At 38.3% G+C, this 27,566-nt stretch overlaps 1 protein-coding gene across 9 annotated transcripts in view; it reads left to right on the forward strand.

The window, feature by feature from the left end:
• Positions 1–27,566, forward strand: part of CTNND2 (catenin delta 2) — a 623,732-nt gene that overhangs the window by 528,543 nt on the left and 67,623 nt on the right. For all 9 annotated transcript variants that reach the window (XM_067467540.1, XM_067467541.1, XM_067467543.1 and 6 more), the window contains 3 exons: positions 5,377–5,562; positions 11,253–11,426; positions 16,307–16,457. In XM_067467540.1, the coding sequence (XP_067323641.1) occupies positions 5,377–5,562; positions 11,253–11,426; positions 16,307–16,457 (511 nt within the window). The remainder of the gene's footprint in view (positions 1–5,376; positions 5,563–11,252; positions 11,427–16,306; positions 16,458–27,566) is intronic.

Below are 27,566 nucleotides of genomic sequence, written 5' to 3' on the forward strand. Positions count from 1 at the left end.
CTGTGGTCAATTTCCTCCAGGCACAGGAGGACCTAGAGATTCCTTGGGATCTTTAGGTCCTCCAGTGTGATTCTGTGGTCAGCTTCCAGTAAAAGTTAACCATAGAATCATGCTTGTGCGCCAGTTTGTGCCCGTACCTTGGGAAGTCTGACTTGGCCATGGTGGTCCACACTATTGTTACTTCCTAAATAGATTACTGCAATGTACTCTATGCGGGGCTGCCTTTGAAGACTGTTTGGAAGCTTCAACTAGTCGGGCATATTGCAGCCAGGTTGCTCACTGGAGCAGCATACAGAGAACATACAACCCTCTGCTACGGCAGCTCCACTGGCTGCCCAAGGCCCTATGTCTCTAATCATATTGAATGTGAAAAACTGAGTGTTTAGGTTAAAAATTCAGATTTTTTAAATAAACTCTATATTATATGGATCTGAACTTCTCTCCTGTTCACTTCATAGCAGGGATGGAAATAACACAGCTGTCCAGATCTTGCTGCTAAAAGACAACAACAGTTGCTAAAAGTAGTCATTGCTTCCTTCAAGAAGGAAATTAGAGAAATATTACATCCCACTTGTGTGTGCATAGGGAAAATGGGAAATTATATATAGCTCCCCATCATACATTGTTATGTTTATGTTACTAACAGGACTTGAGATAGTTAACATAGTTCTGGCAAGCATTAAGAAAGAACTTTTATATTGACAGTTCAGTTCACTGTTGGCTGTCAAGAAGAAAGAGCTTCACTTAGAGATATAAAGATTCTACTTTATCTATAGAAGCTGCATATGGGGATGTTTGTACTTTTCATCTTTTGAACCAAACTGGTGGAAACATTAGATGAAATTACTAGCATTTCCTTTTACATTTTATATTCATGCTCGTTCTGTTCTTTGTTCCTTTTGAACTTTTCACATTTAAAGGAAAACCAGAATGCATGTTTCTATACCTTTGCTGGAGAAAGACAGCATGTCCTCAATAGAATATTCTTTCTTCTGTGAAATTATATATGCATGGCTCAGTAATAAGTGCTTTTTCAGATTAAAGTAAGATAATAGTTTATCCTCAAATAGTGGACATTAAAACAATCCAAGGTATCACTGCAGTCAGAATAAAAATTAAATGAGCCCGTTTCATCCACACCAAGAAACGTTTCCCTTCTTCCTGTCTCCAGCAGTGAAGAAAGTGGAGGTGTTTTAGCTTCATTAGCTACACAGAAGCTGAATTAGTACTGTGAATCAAAGTATCTTGAATTACCTTCCAAAACAGAAGAAGGATTTAAATGCCTGAGAATTGGGTTTTCTGAAGTTGTTTTGATCAATGAAATCCAGACTGTTTCTTCATATGGCATCAAAAATAGGGAAATTTGGGTATTTCTAAACCTTTCTAGCTTTCCTTTAAAGTGTACTTTACAGATAATCATCTGAAATTAAAGTTTTCTTCTTCTCCTAAGAAAACATGACACATACCTCACATACGAGGTTAGAAGATTGAAAGTAACAAGGAAGAATATTGGACCGAGTGAGTCTGTGCAGACAAGAAAAACCAGTCTCACCCTGAATTGACTTCTGATTAGCCTCATAATTTTCAACTACTTCCAATACGTATCAGAGGTTTTGAGGGTTAAACTAGCTTTGCCATGCTTCAGCAGAGTCAAAGGATATCCCACAATCTGGACCGTTGAATTGAGTTCAATTCAGACTACTCCTCCGTCCATGTCAAATGACGGCACCACCACTCTTTTCATACATTCATCAATCACGGAAAAGGAGATGAATCAGGATCATATTGCCACCACTGTTGCTTCCAGACAGACATAGAGCTCCATGTGAGCACCTGGCTGTCACAAGTGCCCTCTTCTAACATCGACAGAGATGGCCATGCAACCAAGAAGAAGGAGCAGAGATTGCCCCATCTGTCTTCTGGTCTCATGGGCACCTCTACTGATGTCAGACTAGATGCCTCCCAGCAGCCAGGAACTCTGTAATATCAAATGCTAATCATCATAATCTTTTGGTCCAAAATGTTTTTGTTAATTTTTAAAGCTTTGAAATTTAGCTGCAGCTGACAGCAAAAAAGCTGAATTTTAAATATCAGTATAAAATTTTCTGATAGAATATGATTATTGCTGTAAAGTACTCCATATCTTCATGTTTGTACAAACAATAATTCTATGCAAAGAGTTTTTCCACTTCTGTTAAAACAGAGGCCACAATTGTCTTCTCTTACCTTAAACTAATGTTACTTGAGCATCTAGGAACAAATTAGGCCAAACTGGAACATTTATCAGTGTGGTCATATAACTAGCTAATGAAATTATGTGCTAGGGATGCAGTTCTTCACTCTGTTTCTTCTTGAAGGTAATATCAACTAATTTCAGCAGTTTTCTCCCTGGTAACAACAAAATTTTCAAAAACTATGGAGTTTTTAAAGGCTGTTTGAAATTCAGGATTTATTTTTGGCAGAATTTTCTCAGGAAATAATAATTCAACATTTCAAGTATTTATTTCTACTGGAAAATGCTGTTGTCTGTATAAATCAATCTTGTGCAAAAAATTTTACACAAACTGAATCCTGAATTGCAGCATTTTCTGTGCAGGAAATGTTTCAGTGCAGAAATATTATGTTTTGCACAGAAACATGCAGCATACAGCTTTAACATTCACCCCATGGGAGATCCATCCTCCTTGCTGATTGCCTTCAACTCAAAGAGCCCACAATAATCATGCAGGCTTCTGGAAAGAAAACCAATACACTGAGATGGGAGAATGGCTTGTTTTCCTTGCTGCTCTGCACCACTCATTTCACAATGATTTGTGGAACTGTAGGCAAATGTCCAAAAGCAGCCAGTGTGAACATGTGTTTTTCAAAGCATTGTATACACTGTGCTACTTGTATGAGAGTATCACAAGTCAACTGAGAATGGGTTGTTGTAGGTTATTTTGGGCTATATGGCCATGTTCTAGAGGCATTCTCTCCTGATGTTTCACCTGCATCTATGGCAAGCATCCTCAGAGGTACTGAGGATGCTTGCCATAGATGCAGGTGAAATGTCAGGAGAGAATGCCTCTAGAACATGACCATATAGCCCAAAAAAACCTACAACCCAGTAATTCCAGCCATGAAAGCCTTTGACAATACATTCAACTGAGAATTCCTGGACATTTGTGCTTGTGGAAGACCATGATCACAAGTTGTTTCAGAAGATGTAGTCCAATCTGAACCCTGATCCTGCTGGACAGAAAGCAATTTTCCCTAAATATGTTTTATTTATTTATGTATGGTCAGAATACAAAGAGTAAGCTACAAACAATTATTGTATTAACTCATGTATACATCTAGAAATTTTAGTCAAAAAACTGGGTTTGCTTATCCATGGACAGTGTAAATACTTATATCAAAAAGTGGAACTACTGAATTCAAAAGTTTAGTCTGTCTTGGAAGAAGCTAAAAGAAGCACTAATCACCCCTACTTACTCCACTGGGGAAAATGGCAGTGGCAGCAGTTCTTGCATTTCCCTCAAATGAATAGAGAAGATTGATCCTTCTTTTGGGTTCTCACAGGTTAGACCAAGCTCTCACCCTTTGCTGCTCTACTCAGAGAAGGATGTAGTTACTTTTTTTGTTAAGGTACACTGTTAACTCTTTTAAAACATTAATCACCCTTTTTCTGAGTAGAGTGGCAAAAGGCCTTTTTAAATGCCTGGGTATGAAAGTGGCAGTGATGGCCATAGCGAATTGGTTCCCTGAAATGATGCTGGAGCTTTTTTTCTCTACAGAATAGCCCTTGATTTATCTATGGATTGTATCAAAATTTAAAATCTTCCCTCAACTTATATATAAGGTAGACTTATACATGAGTACATAAGGCAGTCTGGGACAGATTTGTTAATTGAAATTATATGTACAGTCTCTTTCCTCTCGGCTGTCACAATGAAAGCAAATAAGTCGCTACTGAGGTGTCTTAAACTATGTTCAGGTTAATTTCAAGAGTTGGTTCACTATACGTGCAGGGCACAGTTTTACAAGGATAAGCTCACAAATTGTTTCGTGATTGTTTGGGGAAATGAAAAGCGCATTATAATAGTTGCACAGAAAGAAAAAAGTTCCCTGAAGGAAAAAAAATATGAGTCTATTCCAGCTGCTACAGCCAGGAAAAAAGAAAGTTTATTTTGCTTCTTTGGGTAAAAAAACATAAGTGACCCATGTCCTTGAACTATAATGTTTCAGGCAACAAGGCTCCAGGCAAAGCAACTCATTTTCTCACTCTAAAAATCTTACCATGAAAAAATTAAGGGATGAAATAAAGCCTGGAAACTTTGCATTTGATAGATAGGAGGTTATCTGATTTCCATGAGAATAGTTTCTGTGGGGTAAAGGTAGCCATGCTGGATGAAAAATGAAGCTTGTGCAGAGATACGGGGAGTAAATTTGATCCAAGGTTGTGCAATAAAATAGATAATGGTTGGAGCAGGGTCCTCTCTGAGTCACTATCCCATCACAGTTATTATCCCTATCTCTTGGCTATAAGCCTGAGGACAGTGTTTCATTCAGCCAGGCCTACCATTTGTATTTTATAAGTCTAATCATTTAATTAGGACAGGGAAAGGCGAACCCATTTTAAAGAATGGTGTGATTTTTTTCTTGAAGAAGATTTCTATATTTCATCATGACTTTCTTGCATAAGAGCAAAGGCTGTCTTTGAGATTCCCCTGTATTCTGTATGATTTTTCCATCAATCTTAGAGACTGACTAAATTGCAAATCTATTGTTTTCACTGCTATAAAAGTACTTTAGGAGCTTAGGTAGTTGAAATAAGCAGCTTACATGATGGATGACTCCCTAAAACATACTTGGCTGTTTCATGGTGTTTTCTTGATTACAAATCCCAGAAGGATTCACACAGGAGATAAACATAAGACCATAACATAAGTAGCTTTTCCCCTGTGTTGAATTTGTAATTAGCAAATTCCAGTGCTTGCGGATGCCTTCTGAAATTGGATCGGCACTAGTAATCACATTAAATATTGACGAAGGCTCAGTTCTTTCAGTCAGATAACTTTTTTGCCTGTTTCATACTTAAATTGAGTGGTTTGATTTTTACAGGCTTAAATCAGTGTTGCATGCTTGAAAGTGTGCATATGTTTGTCTCTTCACACATCTGCTATGTGTGGACACCCTACTACAATAATGGACATATGAACTGACCATTTTTAGAATCAGATTTTCTTGATTCAGCACAAGATGATTGGCTCCATTAGAGAGCAATTAGGCCATTTTGTAATTTAGACTCAAAGTACATAACAAGTCTAGTAACTTTTTCAATGAAAACATGACTCTTAAAAGGAACTGTCACTTGTGTTTGCCTTTCTCTTTTAGACCGTCGAAAACTGTGTGTGCATTTTAAGGAACCTCTCATACAGACTCGCTGCAGAAACATCTCAGGGACAGCAAATGGGGACCGATGAACTTGATGGTTTACTTTGTGGTGATGCCAATGGAAAAGATGCAGAAAGCTCAGGATGCTGGGGCAAGAAGAAGAAGAAAAAGAAATCTCAAGATCAGGTACTGAAAATTACTTGCTATAGCAAATACTTAGTATTAATGCTCATTTACTAGCAGCATGAAAAAATTGTGAAGAAGGTTGCAGTAAGATTTGAAAGTCTTCTTTGACTTCCACTAAGAAAAGATAAGGTTTTGACGTCTTTGAGAATCAAGTACAAATGGGGTCTGGAGCTACTAAGTACAAACAAGAAATACTTCCTCTCACAAAAATACAAATATATAAGTCCTCTTACAAATAATAACACATCTGATTCAGATTTTGTTTGGGTAGATTTTGCTCTAGCTGAGATTCAACCTATGTAGACAAGAGACATCTAATGATTTGTCAGTGTGGAGACCATATAGCTCCAATGGTTTATGGATTAGATGAATTACTAGGTCCATTTCAGTAGATTTTCAGGCCTAGTTGTGGGAGAGAAGCAGTTTTGGTCATCTTGGTGGAGAAACTATGACAGAAATTGGATAGCAGGAGTATGTTCCTCTTAATTCTGCTGGGCTTCTCAGCAGCTTTTGATATAATTGTTCATCATTTGCTTCACCTAAGTCATGATGGGACATGGAGGCAGTGGTTCCCAACCTTTTTTTTTTTACTAGGGATCACTTCACCAGGGACCAATTTGACCAGGGACCACTTGACCAGATACCACTTGAACAGGGACCACTTTGTCGAGGGACCGTTCTCCAACATTAGTACCAAAAGGATTATGAATCAGATTTTGGTCAACTTTATTTATTTATTTATTTATTTATTTACTATATTTATATACTGTCCCTCTCAGCCCACAGGCGACTCGAGATGGTTTCAGTTGGTACCAAGACCATAAAATACAATAAAAAACATAAAAAACTTTAGATTCAATTTGGTTATTTGGGGTGCTGATTCAGAGAATTGCATTAGATAGGCAATATCAGCTCTAGTTTCTGATACAGAGCATATGCCATCCAGTAGTCGCCATCTGCTGACCCACAGAAAACCATATTTAATAACCTATAGCTGATGTGGTAGTAGTAATCTTTAGTGGGTAGTCAGCCTCTTCCTTCCCAACATCCCCATTGCTCGGCACTATAAGATGGTTTTGCAAGACCAGTCATTCTTGTTACTACATGGTTTCGAGGCAACGGTGTAGTAATGGTGAGGCCGCAGACCATATTTTCATTCTTGTAAACAACTGGTGGTCCATGGGCCACAGGTTGGGAACCACTGTTTTAGGCTAACTTCACTCTTTCCTGGAGGGACCAATCCTAAACTATTGGTCATTGGCCTGTGTGTTTTCCCATGCTATTTAACAAATGTATGAAACTGTCAGGAGAGGTTGTCTGATATTTCAGGATCCAGTGCCATCAATATGCTAAGAAAGCCCTGTGATAGTTCACTTTAGAGTCAATACAAATCAAGAATCAGCAGCAGCAGCAAGAAAAACAACATGACAGTGTCAGAAATGCCAGCTTTGTAGATCTAATTCTTTGTGACTTCTGCAATAAAATATCCCATCTACAAAGATGTTGGTCAATACTATTAATGTCTTTTTTCCCCCTGACACTGTTTGTTCTCTCTGTCAAACCTGTTGTTTGGTCAAGGCAGTATCATATACTATCATTACTTACTGTTTTCAACATCACTTTTCTAAGCTCAAAGTACTCTACATGATAACAAATAATGGAAAATTAAGATCATACTTAAAGAACTTAAAATGTGAAGAAAATATAGCATAGTAATTGAAAGCAATTCCGATTCAGAAAACTCCATAAATATTTTCACAGATTTCCTAATAACTAAAATATTCATCTTAGCTGCAAAATTTCATATATGAAATAAATTCCAGTGCTTCGAAGCAGTAACAGTTCTTGAAATGCTGTTCCTAATTAGATATGCTTGTGATTGTGGTAATAATGCCTATTCCCTTTTGAGTATGCAGGAAGGACAAAAAAGGAAATAAGCTGAAAGATATTGTGTGTGGTCATTAAAAGAGGATACCATAATAATACAAATGGAAATTTCAGATGAATATAGCTCTTGAGCTATTGAAGTTACTTTAATTCTCTAGTTTATGCCAAAGTATATCTTCATCAAGGTGCACAAGGCATTGGTTGAATCTGTCATTTTTTCTGTTCGGTATTTTATGTACTTTGGTGCTGCCTTATAAACTTGATCATCTAACAATGTAATCTTACATCTTTATTCAGCAAGTATTATAAATTTGATCATCTAACAATGCAATCTCACATCTTTATTCAGCAAGTCTCACTCCCAGGGAAGTTAATTTAAGATTGCAGTCTAAATGCGTTTTTCTGAAGACAGAGTAATTTTGACCTTTTCATTTTGGTTGCCTTAATTCCTCTGTAATGTAGTTATGCATAGAGTAGTTTTTCTACTTCTGTAAATATTCTTTGTCTGAACTGTGTGAAATCTTTTGCAGAAAACTTCTTGCTCTTCAAACTGAAAGATTTAATGTCATTTTAATAAAAAGGGGGATACAGAACTATGCTTATAATTTCAAACTGATGTTTACTAGACTTATAAAACATGAAGATAAATTACAGATGTTAGATCAGTATGACAGTAGATACCGCAACATCTTTTCAATCAATATATAATATTTCTAATAATATGACTGGCTTTCTCAGGATCTCTTACCCAGAGAAGTATTTTTCAGTTTTGTATTCTCTTGTATACTGAAGAGCTCATATACAACTATATTCCCTCAAGCCAATGTTAGTTCATAAATATTGTGTGCAGAAGCTGTGACTATGACTTTCATAATCCCTTTGATTTGTGTTGACTCTAAGATTGCAGCATGTAATCATGTTATTGGATTAATATGAATATGGTAACTGATCTTACACAACTCCTGTTTAAAGATGTTCTGTAAATTTAATTGAAAATACTTTTATTTTTCAAAACTTAACTCATCAGTCATCCCAAAACAGGAAATTTATCCCCAGAAAAAGAACAAAAGATTATATATTTGCATATGTTGATCTGTGTTTCTAAAAGCCAAATTACAAATGTATATTATAATTAAATAGAGAAATTTTAATAGCTTCCTCTATTATTTTATTTATTTATCTATTTATTTAGAACTTTTATATACCGGTCTTCTCAACCTCTAGAGAGGAACTCAGGCCGGTTACAACATGATTCAAAAACAGTAGTTTAAAACATCACACCATAAAACACATTAATACATGAAATACATTAAAAGCAATCATATAATTACATAAAGCCAAGTCATCCAAAAGATATCACTATTCATTACCATCACCATCTAATGGAGCTGACTGTGGCCAAATGGTTTCTGTGCTTCTTAGCCTGCTGTCCCAAGTGCTGACTCTTGATGGATAATCTGAAGTCTGGAGTACTTTGTTTCTTTTTTTAAGGTTGTTATATTACATACTGCATACTCATATTCCCTTGAAACTAAGCAATGTCTGTTTCTGAATCTGCAGGGTTTTTTCCTGCTAATTTATTGCTGTCATTAATTCTAAATATATGTGGAAGCTGTCTCAGATACAAAACAATATTTTCATTCTGAATGACCCTTCTGAACTTCCATTTTATCTTTTGTCATGAATCATGCACTATAACAGCAGCATTTCACTGCCAATAGACAGGCAAATCGTGCTTGAGTATACTGGGTAGATAGGCTATAAATTCTAATGCATAAGAGGGTAAGGTCCAAATTGTCTAGGAAAAGAGTTTCCTCATTTTATAGACTGATGGATGGAGAATTGTTTTGAAGGGGGGTTGAACATCATATCTTGTACATGAGAAAATACAAGGAAAGCATCTAAAACTATAGTTGGTGGTCCTTAACAGCAATCCAGCCAGTCTACAATGTTGTTACTATTTTTCTTCTGTGTTCATCGTTTTGTAATTTTATTGGGGGAAAGTAACATTACATGGGATCTCTGGTCATCATGCAGAACTTTCATCCAAGTTACAACTAATTTTTCTTTTTTTAAAGGACACAAGGATGTGCTCTCATTGTGTGATACTGGTAGCATGATATGACATCTTCTTACTTTTTCTGTATAGCCTTGCTTTTAAAGAAGGTGGGTGGCAATGAGAGGGATGATGAGTTGCACAGTGGTGCTTTCCAACTTATTCATTTGTCAAGGTTTTCAGTGTATTCCTTTAATCTTAATCATTTTGTTCACGAATATTTCCTAGATTATCGTCCCTTTTGCTTGTGATAGTTCTGCTACTTTTTCAAAATCTTTTCATTGTTTTAATGTTTTGATAACTTATTTGGCATACAGTTAGGGTGTTTTTGTTATTGTTCATCACTAAAAACTTTCAGTAGAAGAACAATTCATAGGTTTTGAACACAAATTTGGACACCGAATGCAAATAACGACAAGGAAAAATGCCTCACTTCACAGACTGTAATAAAGTTCATGATTTCTGAATAAGGATTACAAAATTATCTTCACATTACATTTAAAAACAGCTTAAGTAAGGCTACATAATGGCACAGTTGGAGAAATGTATTGCAAATCAACCTGTGGATTCTTTTTTAATGTTTTAATCTTTTGAAGTTCACAAATTTAATCTGGAATTATGAGATTGAGATCACCAGAACTATTCAAGACCAATAATTAGATGAGAGAATCCTCTTATTTCCATCAGGAATGAATATATATTATCATATATAATTCTACCTTTAATATATATAATAACTGACTTGCTTTTAAAAACTTTTTCATTATATTTTGTATCCAAACTGTGATTTTGGTGTCTCACATATTAGACCTGTTTCTGAGTGTATGTGACCCACTGATTCCAACAACGACGCCAGTTGATCCCAATCAGCTCTAGTTTTTGAGGTACAGAACATATACCATCTACCAGTTGCCCTCTGCTTTCCGATAGAGAAGCATGATAACCATGTCTAAGAAACGAGAGCTCATGCAGTCTAACCAATGCAATTTTAGGGCCATGGTTAGCATAGTGGGTTAAACTGCCAGGTACAGAAAATCTTGTCAACTAGAAGGTTGGCAATTCAAGACACGGTTGGGGTGAGCTCTCACCATCAGCCCTAGCTTCTGCTTACCTGGCAGTTTGGAAACAGCAATGTGAAGAGCTCAATAGGTACTGCTTTGGCGGGGAGGTAAAAGGCGCCCCTGAAGAAGTCCTGCCAGCAATTCGATCAGGAAGGCATCCATGGACAACAGGTTCCTTGGCATGGAAAATGAAACAACAGCACCACCTCATAGCTGAGTCAAGCACAGCCTCCAGATGTTGGAAATTAAAAAGAGGGAAGCCTTGCTTCTGTCTATGTACTGTCTATCTTTGTTAATTGTATAATGGCATTGAATGTTTGCCATGTATGTGTTCTGTAATCCACTCTGAGTCCCCTTGGGGAGATAAAGTGAATATAAATAAAGGTTATTTTTATTTATTTATTTATTTTCTGACTCAATGTTGGGTACAGGCTTAAAAACCAAGGCACCAAAAAAAATCATGATGTCATCACTGTCTATGGTATTCACCTCATTGTGGCTAATGGCTAAAATAATATGGATTTTCAATCACTAGAAGGTGAATTTTTTTAAAAAAAACTGGCATCTTGTGGTGTCTAAGAGGTAAAATTTAGAGCCACATGTCTCTAAATTTATTTTCTAGCTTTACTTCTTTATTTTGCCATCATTTCTGACATTCCCCCCCCCCCTTTCTCTCCCCTTTTCAGTGGGATGGCGTCGGTCCTCTTCCTGACTGTGCAGAACCACCAAAAGGAATCCAGATGCTGTGGCACCCATCCATAGTCAAACCCTACCTCACACTTCTCTCTGAATGCTCAAATCCAGACACGTTGGAAGGGGCAGCAGGTGCACTACAGAATCTGGCAGCAGGTAGTTGGAAGGTATGAGCTCCGTTTCCAAACCCAGATTCAACAGAAATAATTGTGATTACTGGTCGGAACTTACTTTTCTGATCTTGGAACCTTTTTAATGGTTAAAAATGTCAATTATTCGCCAACTGGCCAAAATACTTTAGCCCCTCATTACCTCTGCTCCTTTGATTGAGTTTGTTACAAGATTTCTTATTTCAGAAGGATTCGGTTTCATTTGACACCAATTAGTATATTTGCTGGAAAAAGCAGGGAGGGTTAAGAATAAACGAGAATACATAAACTGGGGTTTTGTTTCATTGGGCTGGAGGACAGCCTGAGTCTGTTTATGGACTAACTATGAGACAAGGATTGATTCGGCAAAAATCCTCCTTTAGAACTTAATCAGTCCCTGCCAAGATGCACGGCTCAGGTTGTGTTCATGCCAATGTGATTTAATACATTTGTTTCTGTATTACGCCAGCATGTTTTATTTAACAGCTATAAAGCTGTTAATTCAGTGTAGTAATCTATATGGACCAGGCAGTAGTTCACATGATTTATCCCACCAGGACTTGCTAAAAATAGCCCATATATCAACAAGATGCATGGTTTGTCATGTCCAAGGTAAGCAGGCTCAACCAAACAATCACTCTTTGAAATGGGAGGTCAGCAAGCAAAATTGGTACAGCTGAGCAGTGAATGAAATAATCTGCTTACCCAGAAAACTTGTGCAGGATAAGCTTCTTCATTCTGCCCTGTCAGTTTGCCTCAAATGTGTTTGACCCTGGAGGAGACTATCCAGAGGGGAAAAGAAAATGCCTAATCCTCCTTGTGTATCCTTTACTTAAGCAATGTCATTCAGCTTGCCACTTGCCAACTTCAGTGCCATTTGATAATGCAAAAAAATGTTTATTGAAAGAAAAACTTGCTGCAAATAACTTGCCCTTTATAGTAATCAGCAAATTCCTTCTGAATAATATTACCTTTGAGACAGATTGCAAAAATTAGTGACAGTATCCTTGGGAAATTGCCAGGTACATTGAGACATGACTGCTTTAGGCTTAAACAATTTTGTTTCACAAAATCTGTCTTGTTGAGCTGAAAATATACAAGCTTCAACTTTGGGAAATCTCCCAGGTGGATGGAAATCTATGAAGTTATAACTACTGCAGCAGCCACAGCACTTCTGTGTTCAAATTTTAAAGACAAAATAATAATAATAATAATAATAATAATAATAATAATAATAATAATAATAATAATAATGTATTAACATCCTTCATGAGAGGTGCTAGTTGTCTCTTAGGCACTGTTTTTAAAGTTGGGAGCCGCTTTCTTATTGCATTTGATACAGCATGGACCATGATTTTATCCTTGAGCTGTTGTTGTCTTGCTGTCAATGTTCCTGGTAGTTCAACAAGTGCTTCAGGTGCCGGTTCTTCAAATTCTTGCAAAAGCTTCACATTTTCTTCTGGTTCAGTCTGTTCTGGAGTTCCTAGTGGAAAAATACTAGAAAAACACGCCCTAGCAGAATATGTCAAGGAAAGCCAAGAACCTGCTTTAATTGAAATCAATAACTGGAAACTTCTCAAAACACAGCAGACAAAGAGTCAGTACAAGAAAACTGCACTCCAAACCAGAGCTGACAGATGGCACAACAAAGTCTTACATGGGCAGTTCCTTGAGAAGATCGAAGGAAAAGTTGACAAGGAGAAGACCTGGTTATGGCTCATGAATGGAACCCTGAAAAAGGAGACAGAAGGCCTGATTCTTGCAGCCCAGGAGCAAGCCATCAGAACCAATGCAATTAAGGCCAGGATTGAAAAATCAGATGATTACCCAAAATGCAGACTGTGCAAGGAAGCTGATGAAACCATGGACCATCTCCTGTTGCAAGAAAATCACACAGACGGACTACAAACAAAGACACAACTCTGTGGCCCAGATGATTCACTTATGTCACAAGTACCACTTGCCAGCAGCAAAGAATTGGTGGGGTCATAAACCTGCAAAGGTTGTGGAAAATGAACATGCAAAAATACTGTGGGACTTTCGAATCCAGACTGACACAGTTTTGGAACGCAATACACCAGACATCATGATTGTGGAAAAGAAAAAAGTCTGGGTTATTGATGTCACCATACCAGGTGACAGTCTCATTGAGGAAAAACAACAGGAAAAACTCAGCCGCTATCAAGACCTCAAAATTGAACTGCAAAGACTCTGGCATAAACCAGTACAGGTGGTCCCAGTGGTCACTGGCGCACTGGGTGCCGTGCCAAAAGATCTCAGCCGGCATTTGGAAACAATAAACATTGACAAAATCACAATCTGTCAACAGCAAAAGGCCACCTTACTTGGATCTGCACGCATCATTCGAAAATACATCACACAGTCCTAGACACTTGGGAAGTGTTCGACTTGTGATTTTGTGATATGAAATCCATTATATAGATTTCGTTTGCTGTGACATAATTTTATTCTTGTATCCCGCTGCCATCTCCCTGAAGGGATTCAGGACAGCTTACACATGGTAAAAAGTGCCTAAAAACAGAACATAAAATAAGACACAATTTAAAAAATACAATAGAACAAAACATAGGCATATAAAACAACAACTTAAGACTCAATAAAACAGTGCTCAATAACCACTGGTGATAAGCTATGGTAAACATGGCCAGGCCAAAGTAATGAGATAAGTGCAAAGTTGTAACCATGGAACAAGGGCATGAGATGAAGTGCCATGCTATGTAACTATTATGTAGAACAATTAGGGACTAGGCGAACATTGCCTTACATGTAGGGTCCTTTCACAAGTCCATTTTAACTGCCACAGCTACTTTTCATCAAATCCTGGAGTTTGTAGTTTTTTGAGACACTGTTGCTCTCTGACTCAGATTTCTAAATGCCCCCAACTAAAAAGACTCAGGATTCCAGAAGATGGGATCATAATAGTTAAAATGGAATCATAACACTATAAATGTGTAATGAGAAGGGGCCCATGGATAAACAGGTGGTGAACTGCCACATAAATCTCACACTACAATAATCTGCCAAGCATATGTAGAGATTTGTGACCCTGATATACACCCCTGGGTAAACCTCTCTGAATTGAGTGGGACACACATGGGAAGAATGGGATACATATTCAGGTTACCTAGAAGTAACAATAATCACACCAGTGACACCAGTTTCAAATTGCTAAAAAAGTTGCTTGGAGAAGTGAGGCCTACTACTTCTTTTTAATGTGTGCTCAACTATCTAATTAAAGTTGCCAGAGGAGGACTAGCAAATTGGATGATGGATATTGTAAATGCTTCATTGATGTTCTGTTGTCTCTAAAAACACAACTGTAAGACCTTTGTTGGAAAAAATTTCTTTGGTAACTATCAGCCAGTTTCTAATCTCATTTTTCTCATTAAGATCCTAGAGTGGTGGCAACGTGGCTTCTGCCATTCTTGGATGAAACTGATTACCTGAACCCACTGCAGTCTGGGTTCAGACCTGGTTATAGCACAGAAGCAACTTTGATCACTTTGTGGGATGGCCTTCTCCAGGAATCAGACAGGAGAGTGCAACCCTGTTGATCCTCCTGGATATTTCAGGGATATTTGCCTCATACAGGACTTGAGAGTGTTGTCTTGGAGTTCTAGTCTTTTTTGGCTGAATATTCCCAGAGATTGGTGTTAGGAAATTGTTGTTCAGCATTTTGTCTATTAGCCTGTGGGGCTCTACAGGAATCAATACTGTCCTCTATACTTTTCAACAACTACCTGAAGTAGCTTTGCGGGGTCGTTGGAGCTTTGTGGTCATGTACAGATAATTCACAGATAATTCTTGTGGCAGTGATACCTGCATTTTGGTCTAAATTTTAAATTGCAGGCTGAAGCAATTAATCATTGTTAGTTGCAAGATGAAGAATCAGCAGTTTGCCCTATTTTTGGAAACACAAAGCCTAAGTGTTACATAGAACTCATTCTACAAGGGGTGAATGAAAAGTAATGCCTCCACCTTCATAACTCCTCAACAGATGGCAGTACTGGTATGCAGCAGGTACTGGCTTGTTCAGTAGACTCTCCTCTACAGTTCCATTTTGGCGGGAAACCTTAGTATTGAATGGTTGTGTTGTTAAAGTGTGAAGTATGTAACCTTGCGCAGATGGTCGGTCAGTGCAACTTAAGCAACATGCAGTCATTGAATTCTTGACAGCAGAAGGTGTCACCTCAACATCTTTAAACTTACTCGCCCAACGATGCACAGTACTCACATTAACACAATCACCATAAACGGCTTGCATTCTCTGATAAATCTCCTTTGGGGTGACACCTTCTGCTGTCAAGAATTCAATGACTGCACGTTGCTTAAGTCGCAAATTGGTATTCCTTGCTCTCTTCCTAGTACTGTATCCTCACAAGAAGGATGTGATACAGCTGAGGCAGACAGACAGCATCTGGTTCAAGATCACCCAAGGGTCTTCATGACCAAGTGGGAAATTGAACCCATGCCTGTTCCACCATTTTAATCACTACACCATGCTGGCTCAGTCAATATTATAATCATCTAGAAAAAATCTAATAAATAGTGGAGGGGCTAAAAGCTGTGAACATACAATCCAACTCTAGATTTTGACGATTTTGTGGCTGGAAATCTCTATCAGCCTTGAGAACCACATCAATACATTTATTTGTAAAGCAGACATTGCATTGAAACCAGATTACCCCAGTGTTTTTTAAATCAACAATAGAAACTTTCTCTTTGAGTTTTCAAATTAAAATTAGAATTTATGTCACTAAGATTTTTAAAAATGTTATCTGTTCATCTCCTTTTCATAAATCCCAAAGTTTTATTCTGCCTTTTTATTTGGTATAGCATCTCTTTCTAATTTGCTTATGTGTAATGTTTCTCTACAGTGGTCAGTATATATCCGCGCTGCAGTACGGAAAGAAAAAGGCCTGCCAATTCTAGTAGAACTCCTTCGGATAGACAATGATCGAGTAGTATGTGCGGTTGCGACAGCTTTACGGAATATGGCCTTAGATGTCCGAAATAAGGAGTTAATAGGTAAGTGGCTATGGCTCACTCTATTTTGTTTGGGAGACAAATATTCCTACACCACACAGTAATCAAATATATGTGTGTGATCCTGAAATGCTGGAAAATATTGTGTGTTTGTCAGCATTTATTTGGATGTTCCAAATGTTCTTTCCTCCTAAATTCTGTATTTATTTTCATTGTGTCAGAAGCGAAATGAGAAGACATAATGTATGAAAAGATGTCAAACAAAATTCAAAACTTGGCATTATACTAAATTTCCTTTGATGTGAAGCTGGCCACTTCGAGTGTCTCTGGTGTCACAGTAAGAAGGTCCCCCATTGTGCATGTAGCAGGCCTCAGGCCGCATTGGAGTAAGTGGTATGTGGTTTGCTCTTCTCCACACTCGCATATTGTGGACTCCACTTTGTGGCCTTATTTCTTAAGATTGGCTCTGAATCTTGTGGTATCAGAGCGCATTCTGTTAAGCTTTAACATTATTTTAAGAATGATGTGAGCACTGATTTTTTTCTATGTGTTATAATAAATATGATAATATTATATCAGATGTGCTGTGGCAAGTGCACATCCCCTGAGGTGTTTTCATCTGCTGTTCATGAGAGCTGAGAAGGAACTCAAGAGAGCTCACACAAAATTGATGCGAAGTATCAATACTGAATAGACAATTCACCAGAAGTGAGCAGGTGTTGTCTCATTCTTCCTTCAACCCTGCATCCCTTTTTTACATTGAGAAAAATACAGCTTGGACTGTAGCAGTTTCTGCTGGAACTTTCTGTCATCTTAGATCTTGTGAGAGGTGAAAAACCAAGATTTATATTAATCATAGAATTTGAAGAGACCTTGTGGGCCATCCAGTCCAACTCCCTGCCAAGAAGCAGGAAAATCGCATTCAAAGCACCCTTGACAGATGGGCATGAATGAATTAAATAAACAAAACATTATATGATCAATGGGTTTTTCTAGCAGCTACTTCCTATGTTGCAATTTCCAATTATCCACCAGATCCAGGATCTTAAAACAAGTCTGGCAATGGAGAGAAATATTTCCTACTCCCCATTGCAGAGTGGCTTCATTGGTTGCTATATAAGTTGGGTTTGGGGCACTTTGGAAAGAGGAAGGAAGGAAGGAAGACAGAAACATTAGTGAAGACACATACACAAAATAAAAACACAATTTTATTATAGATCATTAAAACTTTGAAAGTGGTGATGTTTGCATCTCTATTTAAGATAATAATTGTGTTAATTGGTTATGATGTGGTGCCTCCTACCTACTAATTTCCGCCTTGCTGTTCTCACTGTAAAAGCAGTTGTCTTCATATGACATACAACGCAAAATTATTGTTAAATGCATCTGAACAACCCATATGCATGCTACCTTATGAATCCTGACTGGTCTTGATTAATTAATTAATTAATTATGAAAACAACATTCATTCATTATTTCTTAAAATGGAGCTAATTTAGATAGTAGGGAAGTTATATCCCTAATATAGCTGCCTGCAAAGTGTGAAGTATTGTAGCATTGCTTAGACAAGATTTACTATGTAAAAAGAGCAGACACCTAAAATGGCTGTTAAGATGAAATCTTAAGGTGTGCAGAAGAAAGGAGATGGGATAATAGACCAAAGGAGTAATTCATCTAAGCATTCCCCTATTTTGCTCCTTTATTCACTACCATGCTCTTCTTTCTGCTAGGAAACAAATGTCATATTATTGTGCAGTTTTGCTATGAGTAGCACACTTTCTGTTATCCTATTCAACCAATGGAGGGGCAGTTTATGAGCCAACAAGGAAGAGTTGGTGACAAAAGGAAAAGAGCAGTTGTATGTGTGTATATGCATCTTTGGGATGCTGCCTCTACATGTAATGTGGTAACTGTTTTGTGAATTTTCCTTAATGGCCATGGTGGCCCATGCTCTCATCACATCTTGAATAGACTACTACAACATGTTCTACATGGGGTTGCCTTTGAAGCCTGTTTGGAAGCTTCAAGTAGTCCAACAGGCGGCAGCCAGATTGCTCACCATAGCGGCGTACAGGGAGCATACAATCCTCCTGTTGTGCTAACTCCACTGGCTGCCAGTCTGCTACCAAACAGAATCCAAAGTGCTGACTTTACCCTATAAAGCCCTAAATGGTTCCAGTCTAGCTTACCTGTCTGAACGCATCTCCCTTTATGAGCCAGCTAGAACAATAAAATCTGCTAGGTAGGTCCTGCTCTCAGTCCCGCCTCCTTCGCAGATGTGATTGACAAGGATGAGAGACAGGGCCTCCTCGGTGGTGTTCCCTCAGCTGGTGTTCCCCAGTGAGGTTAGATCGGCCCCCTGACTTCTAGCATTTAGGAAACAACTTAAGGCCTGGCTATTCAAGCAGGCATTCGGTGAATGACAGAAATATGGAAATATGGAAGTAGTTAAAGATAACCTCGGGATTGATGCAAGGATGTAAATGTTTTATGTTGTGTCTGTGATAGTTGTTTTATACTTTTAGAGTTTTAATAGTTTTAATCTATTGTCATATGTTGTTGATTTGATGTGTGGTGTTTTTATACATGTGAGGCATTGGATTTTGCCACCGATAATATTATTAACCATAGTGAGTCCCTCCAGGGGTAAGAAAAGAGGTATATAAATGCAATAAATAAATAAATAATGTGGTTTCTATCCTCACTGTATATATGATGCGATCTATCTGTATACATGTGAGTACTGATGGAGACTCCACTTTAAAATTGCTGTTTTAGCTCCATAGTAATTGAATTACCTTGACAAACAGACTGGCACAAAATTAAAACAAGTTGAGAACTTTAAAAAAGCAGTTTTGTTCTTCAAATGGTGTTCCTGTTCATCCATTTCAGTAAAGTAGCGCTTTAGAGCAGCCTTGAGTACATTTCTGAGTATGCTATTTTGAAGCATTTAGTTTAACATTTTGGATATTGTTGATACTAAAGCCCTACATACCCTTGATGTGAATTGGTGCTCCATATCAATACAGAGTATAGTCAAAAGCATCTGTTTTAAGTGACCTATGATTCAAGGCACACCATCTTCATGTATAATGGGATGAAATGGGTTGTTGAGCCAGCATATTAAGCTCTCTATAGGTATTAAGTCTCTCAATGTTAAAGCTATTATGTTATGTTGTACAGAGCTTGAAAAGGATGGTGGGGTGGGATAGGATTCCTCAGTCTCTCTTGTGAGTCACTAACAGCCCAGACTACAAAGTACATCTTAAGCAAACCCTTTGGAGATGATGATTCTAAGGAGGATTTCAGTGCTTTATCCAGTGTTGTGAAATGATTTCTGCTGCTCTGGGACTGAATATGTATTTGCCTTTTACCAAAGAGCTCAGCCTTTTCCTAGGGATATTGAAATTTCCCTTATTCACTTTTCCTCCCAGTTTAAGCATCTTTCATTCTCTGGGACTTTTTTTCGATAAGCTATCCTCAGCTTACAGAAACTTCAAAGCCAATGGGGAAAATGATTAGAAGAAGAAAAAAAGAACAGGACCTTGGGTTCACACTTCAAATGAAAAGAAGTAGAAAAAGATTAAGAATTGGAGATGAGCTTAGCTTTTGGCCTGCTTCATGCTACAATTAGGCATTCCATCTTTCTTCTGTCTGGCTTTATTATTGTAGAATATATTTTAGTGTCAAGCTAGAAGTAGCCGCTGTCCAGTTAACAGGGCTGCCTCATGGGAGGAAAATCTTATTTCTTTGTACGTAATGTTCTGATTTTGTGCGATTTGCCAGAGCCAACCAGTATTAGAGCAATCTTATCAACACCATTAGAGCAATCTTATGCAACTCCTGTCCTGTCCTGTCAGAAGATAAAAAGAGGACCCCCCCCCCCAAGTATTTGATACAATTTGTCAGGTCCCAGAGTTCTTTGTACATAGGTAGGGAGAAGGGATACATAATAGGAGGGACACATCAAAGCACCTTAAGAAAAAGGAGAAATTGCTGCTGGTTCTAATAGGTTTTTCCAGAGTGAATCTACACTGTAGAATTAATAGCGTTTCATGCCACTCCCATTATTCCATAACATTCAGTCATAGCAGTCAAAGGAGTGTCGGTCTGTATTATACAGTGTAGATTTAGACTAATTCAGTCACAGCCCCATTGTCTCTGCATTACAAGAATCTATCTATCTATCTATCTATCTATCTATCTATCTATCTATGTTCTGTCCGTTTTGAGTGACATTATAACTCAAAATCCACTGGACAAATTGCTGCTAACCTGAAGAGTGACCATCACTCAAAAATTGATTTTGTCATTTGGAGTTGTAGTTGCAGGGATTTATAGTTCACCTATAATCAAAGAGCATTCTGAAGTCCACTAATGATGGAACTGAACAAAATTTGGCAACAGAATTCCCTTGACCCACTGAAAATACTGGAAGGGTTTGGTGGGCAGATTGGGAGTTGTAGTTCACCTATATCCAGAGAGCACTGTGGACTCAAATGAAGGATCTAGATCAAACTTGGCACAAATATTCCATATGCCCAAATATGAACACAGATGGAGTTTAGAGGAAATAGACCTTGACATTTGGGAGTTGTTGTTCCTGGGATGTATAGTTCACGTACAATCAAAGAGCTTTCTGAACCCCACCAACGATAGAATCAGGCCAAACTTCCCACATAGAACCTGCATGACCAACAGAAAATACTGTGTTTTCTGATGGTCTTTGGCAACCCCTCTGACAGCCCCTTTTGATCCCCCCAGGGGTCTCATTTCTCAGGTTGAGAAATGCTGTCTTAAGGCCATCTAGTCCAACTCCCTTCACCAGGGCAAGAAAACATAATCAACGCACTCCTGACAAAAGGCCATCCTGCCATAGATATAGAGATACATAGATAGATAGATAGATAGATAGATAGATAGATAGATAGATAGATATGATTTGCAAACAAACACATATATATGTATATGACAGATGTAGTATCCTAGATTTGAAAGGGATCCCTAAAGAAGGACAATTATATGTTGCATGTTCCAGAGTAGGCAAACCAGACAAATGCTACATCAACACTGACAAAGAAACAACATGAAATATTGTTCTTCCACAAGCATAAAGAAATTACATATATTAGAAACCAACACTTTCTCATTACTTTTTTTCCCCAGATAACCAGACTGGGCCGCAGCAACGCTTGGCAGGGGGAGGCTAGTACATAAAAAGAGCAATCAGTAATAAACTAGTTTGCATGATACCAGGTTGATATTGTGGTATTAATTGTCCACCATAGACACAGGACGCTCTTTCAGACTATAGATCCGTGGTGTTATATTCCCCTTTAACAGTCATTGTAACATCCTATGGAATTCTTTGATTTGCAGTTCAACACAGGATACTCAGAATTTTCAGCCAGAGGGCTCCAATTCTTCATTGTTGTTGTGTGTCTTCAAGTAATTCCTGACCTACGGAATTTCTTCAGAAGAGGATTTCCTTAGTCTTCTTCAGAAGCTGAGCGAATGTGACTTGCTTAAGATAGTGGCTTTAAGTAAGTCACATTCACTCAGCCTCAGAGGTTTTCATGGGTGAATAAAATTTTAAATCCTGGTCTTCAGGATTATAATCCAATGCTCAATGGACTCTACCAAGCTTACTCCAGTGGCTCACCAAATGACAAAACCCAGGATTCCATAGGACTTTGCCATGGCATTTAAAGTGAAGTCATAACATAATTATAATTGTGTAGAATGAAAATTGCCAAGGTCAACTGCATTTTTATATGTATATAGTAAGATGTGCTGAGGGAAAAACTTTACCGTCTGAACAATGTTATATGTATATTAAATCTCAGGTATCGCATCACTGACATTTATTCAATTGCCATTTATCAAATTTTAAGAGCTGGTTGCAAAATTGTTCCTATCTTGTTTCCTGCAATGCTAAATAACCTTTTGTCCTTTAAGTCATGTCTATCTGACTCCTTATCACTGAAACCTAGTCATTTATGAATAAATGAAATAGCAGTAATTGCAATATTGATCCTTAGAGGTATGATCCATAAGAGGACCTATTGTCTTGGCTCATCATCGTAAAAGTTAATTAACAGGATACAAATACAAAGGCCATGCATCCAATATCTGTTGGAATAAACAATAAGACAGCTTTGCCCGTTGCTATTGGAAATACTGTCTTATTTCACTGCACAATACTTGTACTAATCCCCCCTTTTTATAATAGGAGGGTGACTATTACACTGTGGTAACTATTGTGTGGTTAAAAAAAATTGCAACTACTTTGAAACCCCATAGCAACAAAGGGCGCAGGCGCATGGGGGAGTGAAGCTTCACTCCTCCAGATAGCTGCCTCATTCCCTTGATGGGTGGGTGAGACTTTACCTCCCTGCCCGCCTTTCCCCTTTGTAGCTGAGGCAAGCCCAGAGTGGACACGTAGGCAAGTGAGTGAACTCACCAACCCACCTGCCTCTCCCTCTTGCAGCTATAAGACTGCAAAGTATTCAAAGGTGAAGCCTCATCCACTTGGCCCCTTGTATCTGCATAAGGGATAGACATATGGGTGGGTGAGATATCACTTGCCCGTACACCTGCCTCCTTTGCATTATATGATGATGATGATGATGATGATGATGATGATGATGATGATGCTGATGATGATGATGATGATAGTCACATCAACATGAACTAAGGGTGCAACTATTATGCAAGGATTACTAAGGGTGCCACTCCAAAAATGGAGGTGTGACTACTATGCAATGGCGACTATTATGCAAGGAAATGCAGTACCTTTCTCATGATTGATAAAATAATGCAAGATAACACAAAATTTGGACCCTGGGTGTGCTCTCACACTATGATTCTACATTGTGTGTTCATGTATGCTTTCAAGTTGCCTGTTGACTTATGGTTACCCAATGAATTAATTTCATAGTATTTTCTTAGGTGAGAAATGCTTGGAGATTGTTTTATTGATCCCTTCCTCTCAAATATAACCTACAAATATAACCTATTTGATGGCAGTCTTCCATCAAAGTACTAACCAGGGCTGATCTTACTTAATATCCAAGATAAGAAAAAAATCCGATTGCTTGCAATGTTTCTCAAACTGCTCCTCCAAGTGTTTTGGACTTCAGCTCCCAGAAATCCCAGCCAGCTTACCAGCTGTTAGAAATTGTGGGAGCTGAAGCCAAAAGCAGATGGAGGAGCACAGTTTGAAAAATTCTGCTTTTAGAGTCAGAAAAACAAGAGTTGAGTGTGTTTTGTGGGACTTTGATAGAACTGCATCAAACCTTTATAACTTTCAAAAATCACATCTTGGACTTCACGTGATTTTGTGGTTCTTCTGACCTTTTAGTGGAGTTAGGCTATGAAAGGAGGGTGTTTTCTTGATTTTCTCTTTTTCAAAGAAATTTATTTATTTATTTAAAACTTTTGTATCCCAGTCTTCTCTACCTCCGTAGAGGGACTCAGACTGGCTCACAGCAAGGATTCAGTGCTAACAATACAGTCTAACACATCATACAAAAACAAAAGATTAAAATACATATAGAATAGAATACTTATAAGCCAAATCACCAAGATAAAATCATGACCAACTCAGTCCGCATATGTGGTTGATAACTTTGGTCTATAGCCGATCTCAGCCATTATTCTGGGAATGCTTCATTCCATAACCAGGTATTCACTTGCCTCCTAAAGAACAGGAGGAAAGGGGCAGATATGATTTCAATCGGGAGAGAGTTCCATAGCCGAGGGGCCACCATAGAAAAGGCCCTATCTCTCGTTCCCACCAGACGCGATTGCGAAAGTGGCGGGACAGAGAGCAGGGCCCTACCAGAAGATCTTAACAGCCTTGATGATTCATAGGGGAGAATACGTTCGGACAGGTAAACTGGGCCAGAACCATATAGGGTTTTATAGGTTAAAACCATCACTTTGAATTGTGCTCGGAAGCTAATTGGCAGCCAATAGAGCTGGCACAACAAAGGAGTTGTGCGCTCCCTGTACCCCACTCCCATCAGTAACCTGGCTGCCAAGCGTTGGACTAATTGCAGCTTCCCGTCAGCCTTCAGAGGCAACCCCATGTAGAGAGCATTGCAGTAGTCTATACGGGATGTAACCAGAGCGTGGACCACCACGGCCAAGTCAGACTTCCCAAGATACAGGCGCAACTGGCACACAATCTCTAACTGCGCAAAAAGCTCCCCTGGCCACCGCCGAGACCTGGAGTTCCAGGCTCAGCAATGAGTCCAGGATCACTCCCAGGAAGAGCTCTCATCTCAAATGTCTTTCCACTGGCATGTTTAAAGTCTTGACATTCTTAATCAAGCTTTATACAAGGCTCAGACTTCAACGTTGAGACAATCTTATCTAACTTAAATTGTGTCGAAATGGATTTCTGGATGGGCATATGGAATGAATGCATCAGCCTCCACTCCGGGCAGTGCCTCCAGGCCATTTCTGTGTGGTCCCCACACACTGCCTTTAGCAGCAGGATAAGGATAACCTGGATTTCCCAAGCTCTTTGCACAAGCACTGCACCCTCAGTAGGACAAGATCAAGCCCTAAATTATTTTAATTTTAATTTATGCCATGCAGTCAAACAACATAAAACTGTGACTTGATCTCTTTGCCCAGTTGTTTTCCCACGAAAGACAGATTAATTGTGCTAATAGCCCCATGCAGGATTTCCATTGAATCTAATTAAGAAGTGTGTGATCAGTATAGCAAGGCCTTTTCTCCCTCCCCACTTCCTCCACGTCTTAAGAGGGTTGGCTTTAACAGATATTACTGCAATGAGATTTGCTTTTATCAGCTAACATTTTCATCAATTTAGAGTGAACCTAAAATCAATTTTTATTAAACTGATCTATTACAAGCCTTTTTTTTACGCTTCCTCTTCTGTGAAACAGGATTTCGTATGTGTCTGAAAGTATATTTGTAAATGCTTTGCTCTCTTGCCTTAAAATGTGGGCTGTGTATTCAAAATACAATGCCAATTAATATATATATTGGTAATTGTGTTCAGTGAAGCTATTCAGCATCTCAGGAAAAATGACCAAAAAGAATTACAAACTAATAATATGAAACTTTGAACTCTTCACCTTTTTAAAATCTTACTTCCAAGATCTGTTAGGTAATTTAAAATATTTTATTTACCTAATTAACTAAGCCAGCAGGTGCTTCTTTCTTGACTTAATCCATGAAAATGGCCTAAATGAACAAATCAAGAAGATCCGTGTGTGCTGTCACGTGCTGGGTCTGTAAAAATTATCTTTTGAACAGGATGTGCACTTTGTCCCCAGTGGGAAGCCAGGGTGCCTTGATAGAGAGGCCCTAAGGACTTTCCTCTGGAAGAGTCCTTAGAGGCTTGAAAGGGTTAACAAAGTCATTTATTATTGAACAAATTAAACAAATACTTCTTCAATCTTAAACGACAATCATACAAATGACTGGTGGCTTTCTTTATCTTGTCCACAAGAGAGAGGCAACTGGCTTTGAGAACCGTTTCTTTTCTTTTGAAAGGAAAACCCTTTTTTAACCTCTCCCAGGCAATCTACTATCTAGGCTTTGCTGATGTGGGTCCTACTACCGGTTCCAAACTACGTCTTGGGTCCCGAGTAGACCTACCAGTCAAGGCTTTGTAGATTCTCCAGCTGAAGTTCTTTGGGTCTGTAAAACTGTTTCCCCGGAAACTGTAAGGCAGAGAGGCTGTAAGTTCCCAGCCAGAGCTTTGGGACTATTTCTCCCTGGAAGCTGTTTCACCCAAAGCTGTATGAAATGAGGCTTTTCTGCAGGTGGAGCTGGTCCACATCCTGTAGCTTAAGTTCCTTCTGTAAGACTGAACTAAAAATGGCTCCCTCTCCCCCCAGGGCCCTGGGGAAAGGGGCGGAACCAAAACTTAACAATGATTGATGGGTCATTGGCCCTATAATTGCAAACCAAAGGAAGTCACCTTCGCAGAATGCCTGAAACCTTGGAATGCATGCAGACATTCAATGGAAAGAAATGAAGTTGGAGCTCCTGGTACAGCCATACCAGCACACCATGACTGATATCTCATGCAAGCCAGGGACTAGCATTATGCAATTTATTAATGGTCTGTTTTCAAATATTTACAGTTAGAATGTGCAGGGCAAGATGGCAATATATGTACCTTAGTTCATTTCAGAAAAATCAAAACTGAAATTCCAGGCTTGCAGTAAGACTTATGAATTGAATGTATCTGTAGGATAAACAAACACCAAATATTGCACTGAGGGCAACTTTTCAAACTATGGCTTTGAGCCAACAGTTGCCACTAAAAATATTGGTGCAGATGTTTCAAGTCAACCAGCTGTATTCATATTGGCTTGTTTCGTAGTTTATTGTGTGATTTACAAAAACATCTGATGTGTAAAATTCCAAGCATATGCTGTGCTCACTAGGGTGAGCAATATAGGATTTTTTTTCCTGCACAGTGTGACATCAGTATTAAGCTCGCGCATAACTTTTGAAGTTGAGCTATATTTAGGATTACTTTTTTCCCCTGTGAAATTTGTAAAGTTCTGTTGTTAAATAGATCTTGCTGCACCATATCCCTATGGCTGTTCTTTTTGGAAAAATATGACTTCCCAGATGTGATAGATTGCTTTAGCTAATGTGGCCCCCAAACTCCAAACCCCTAATATGCCTACCATTCCCCATGCCCTTGTTCCAAAATTTTTCCCTTGCTGGATTGGGTTACTGGTTCTTAAAATAATCCCTTAAATGTGTACTTGTTGTTGTATGATTGTTCTGGTTTTTGTATGTGTTGCCTGATTGATAGAGAGCCAGAGACAGGTTTAAATCAATGCCAGGAAAAAGTTTAATAAACACAATACAATATACTTAACTTTTAATAAGATATCCTTTTGAACTCCCCAAAATCATAGGTAATTCTCCCTTCTTTTCAAATCAAAAATCTTGTATATCAGCTCACGAAAATACATCCTGTATTTTTAATGATTGGTTCTGATTTCAGATAGAATGTATACTGACCCCATCACATCCAAATACTACAATCCGTACATTTAGAAAATACTGCACTTTGACTCACCATAATATGAAAGGCTGGTTAATAATAATAATAATAATAATAATAATAATAATAATAATAATATA

The sequence above is a fragment of the Anolis sagrei genome, chromosome 4, assembly GCF_037176765.1.
Source record: "Anolis sagrei isolate rAnoSag1 chromosome 4, rAnoSag1.mat, whole genome shotgun sequence".
Lineage (NCBI taxonomy): Eukaryota > Metazoa > Chordata > Lepidosauria > Squamata > Dactyloidae > Anolis > Anolis sagrei.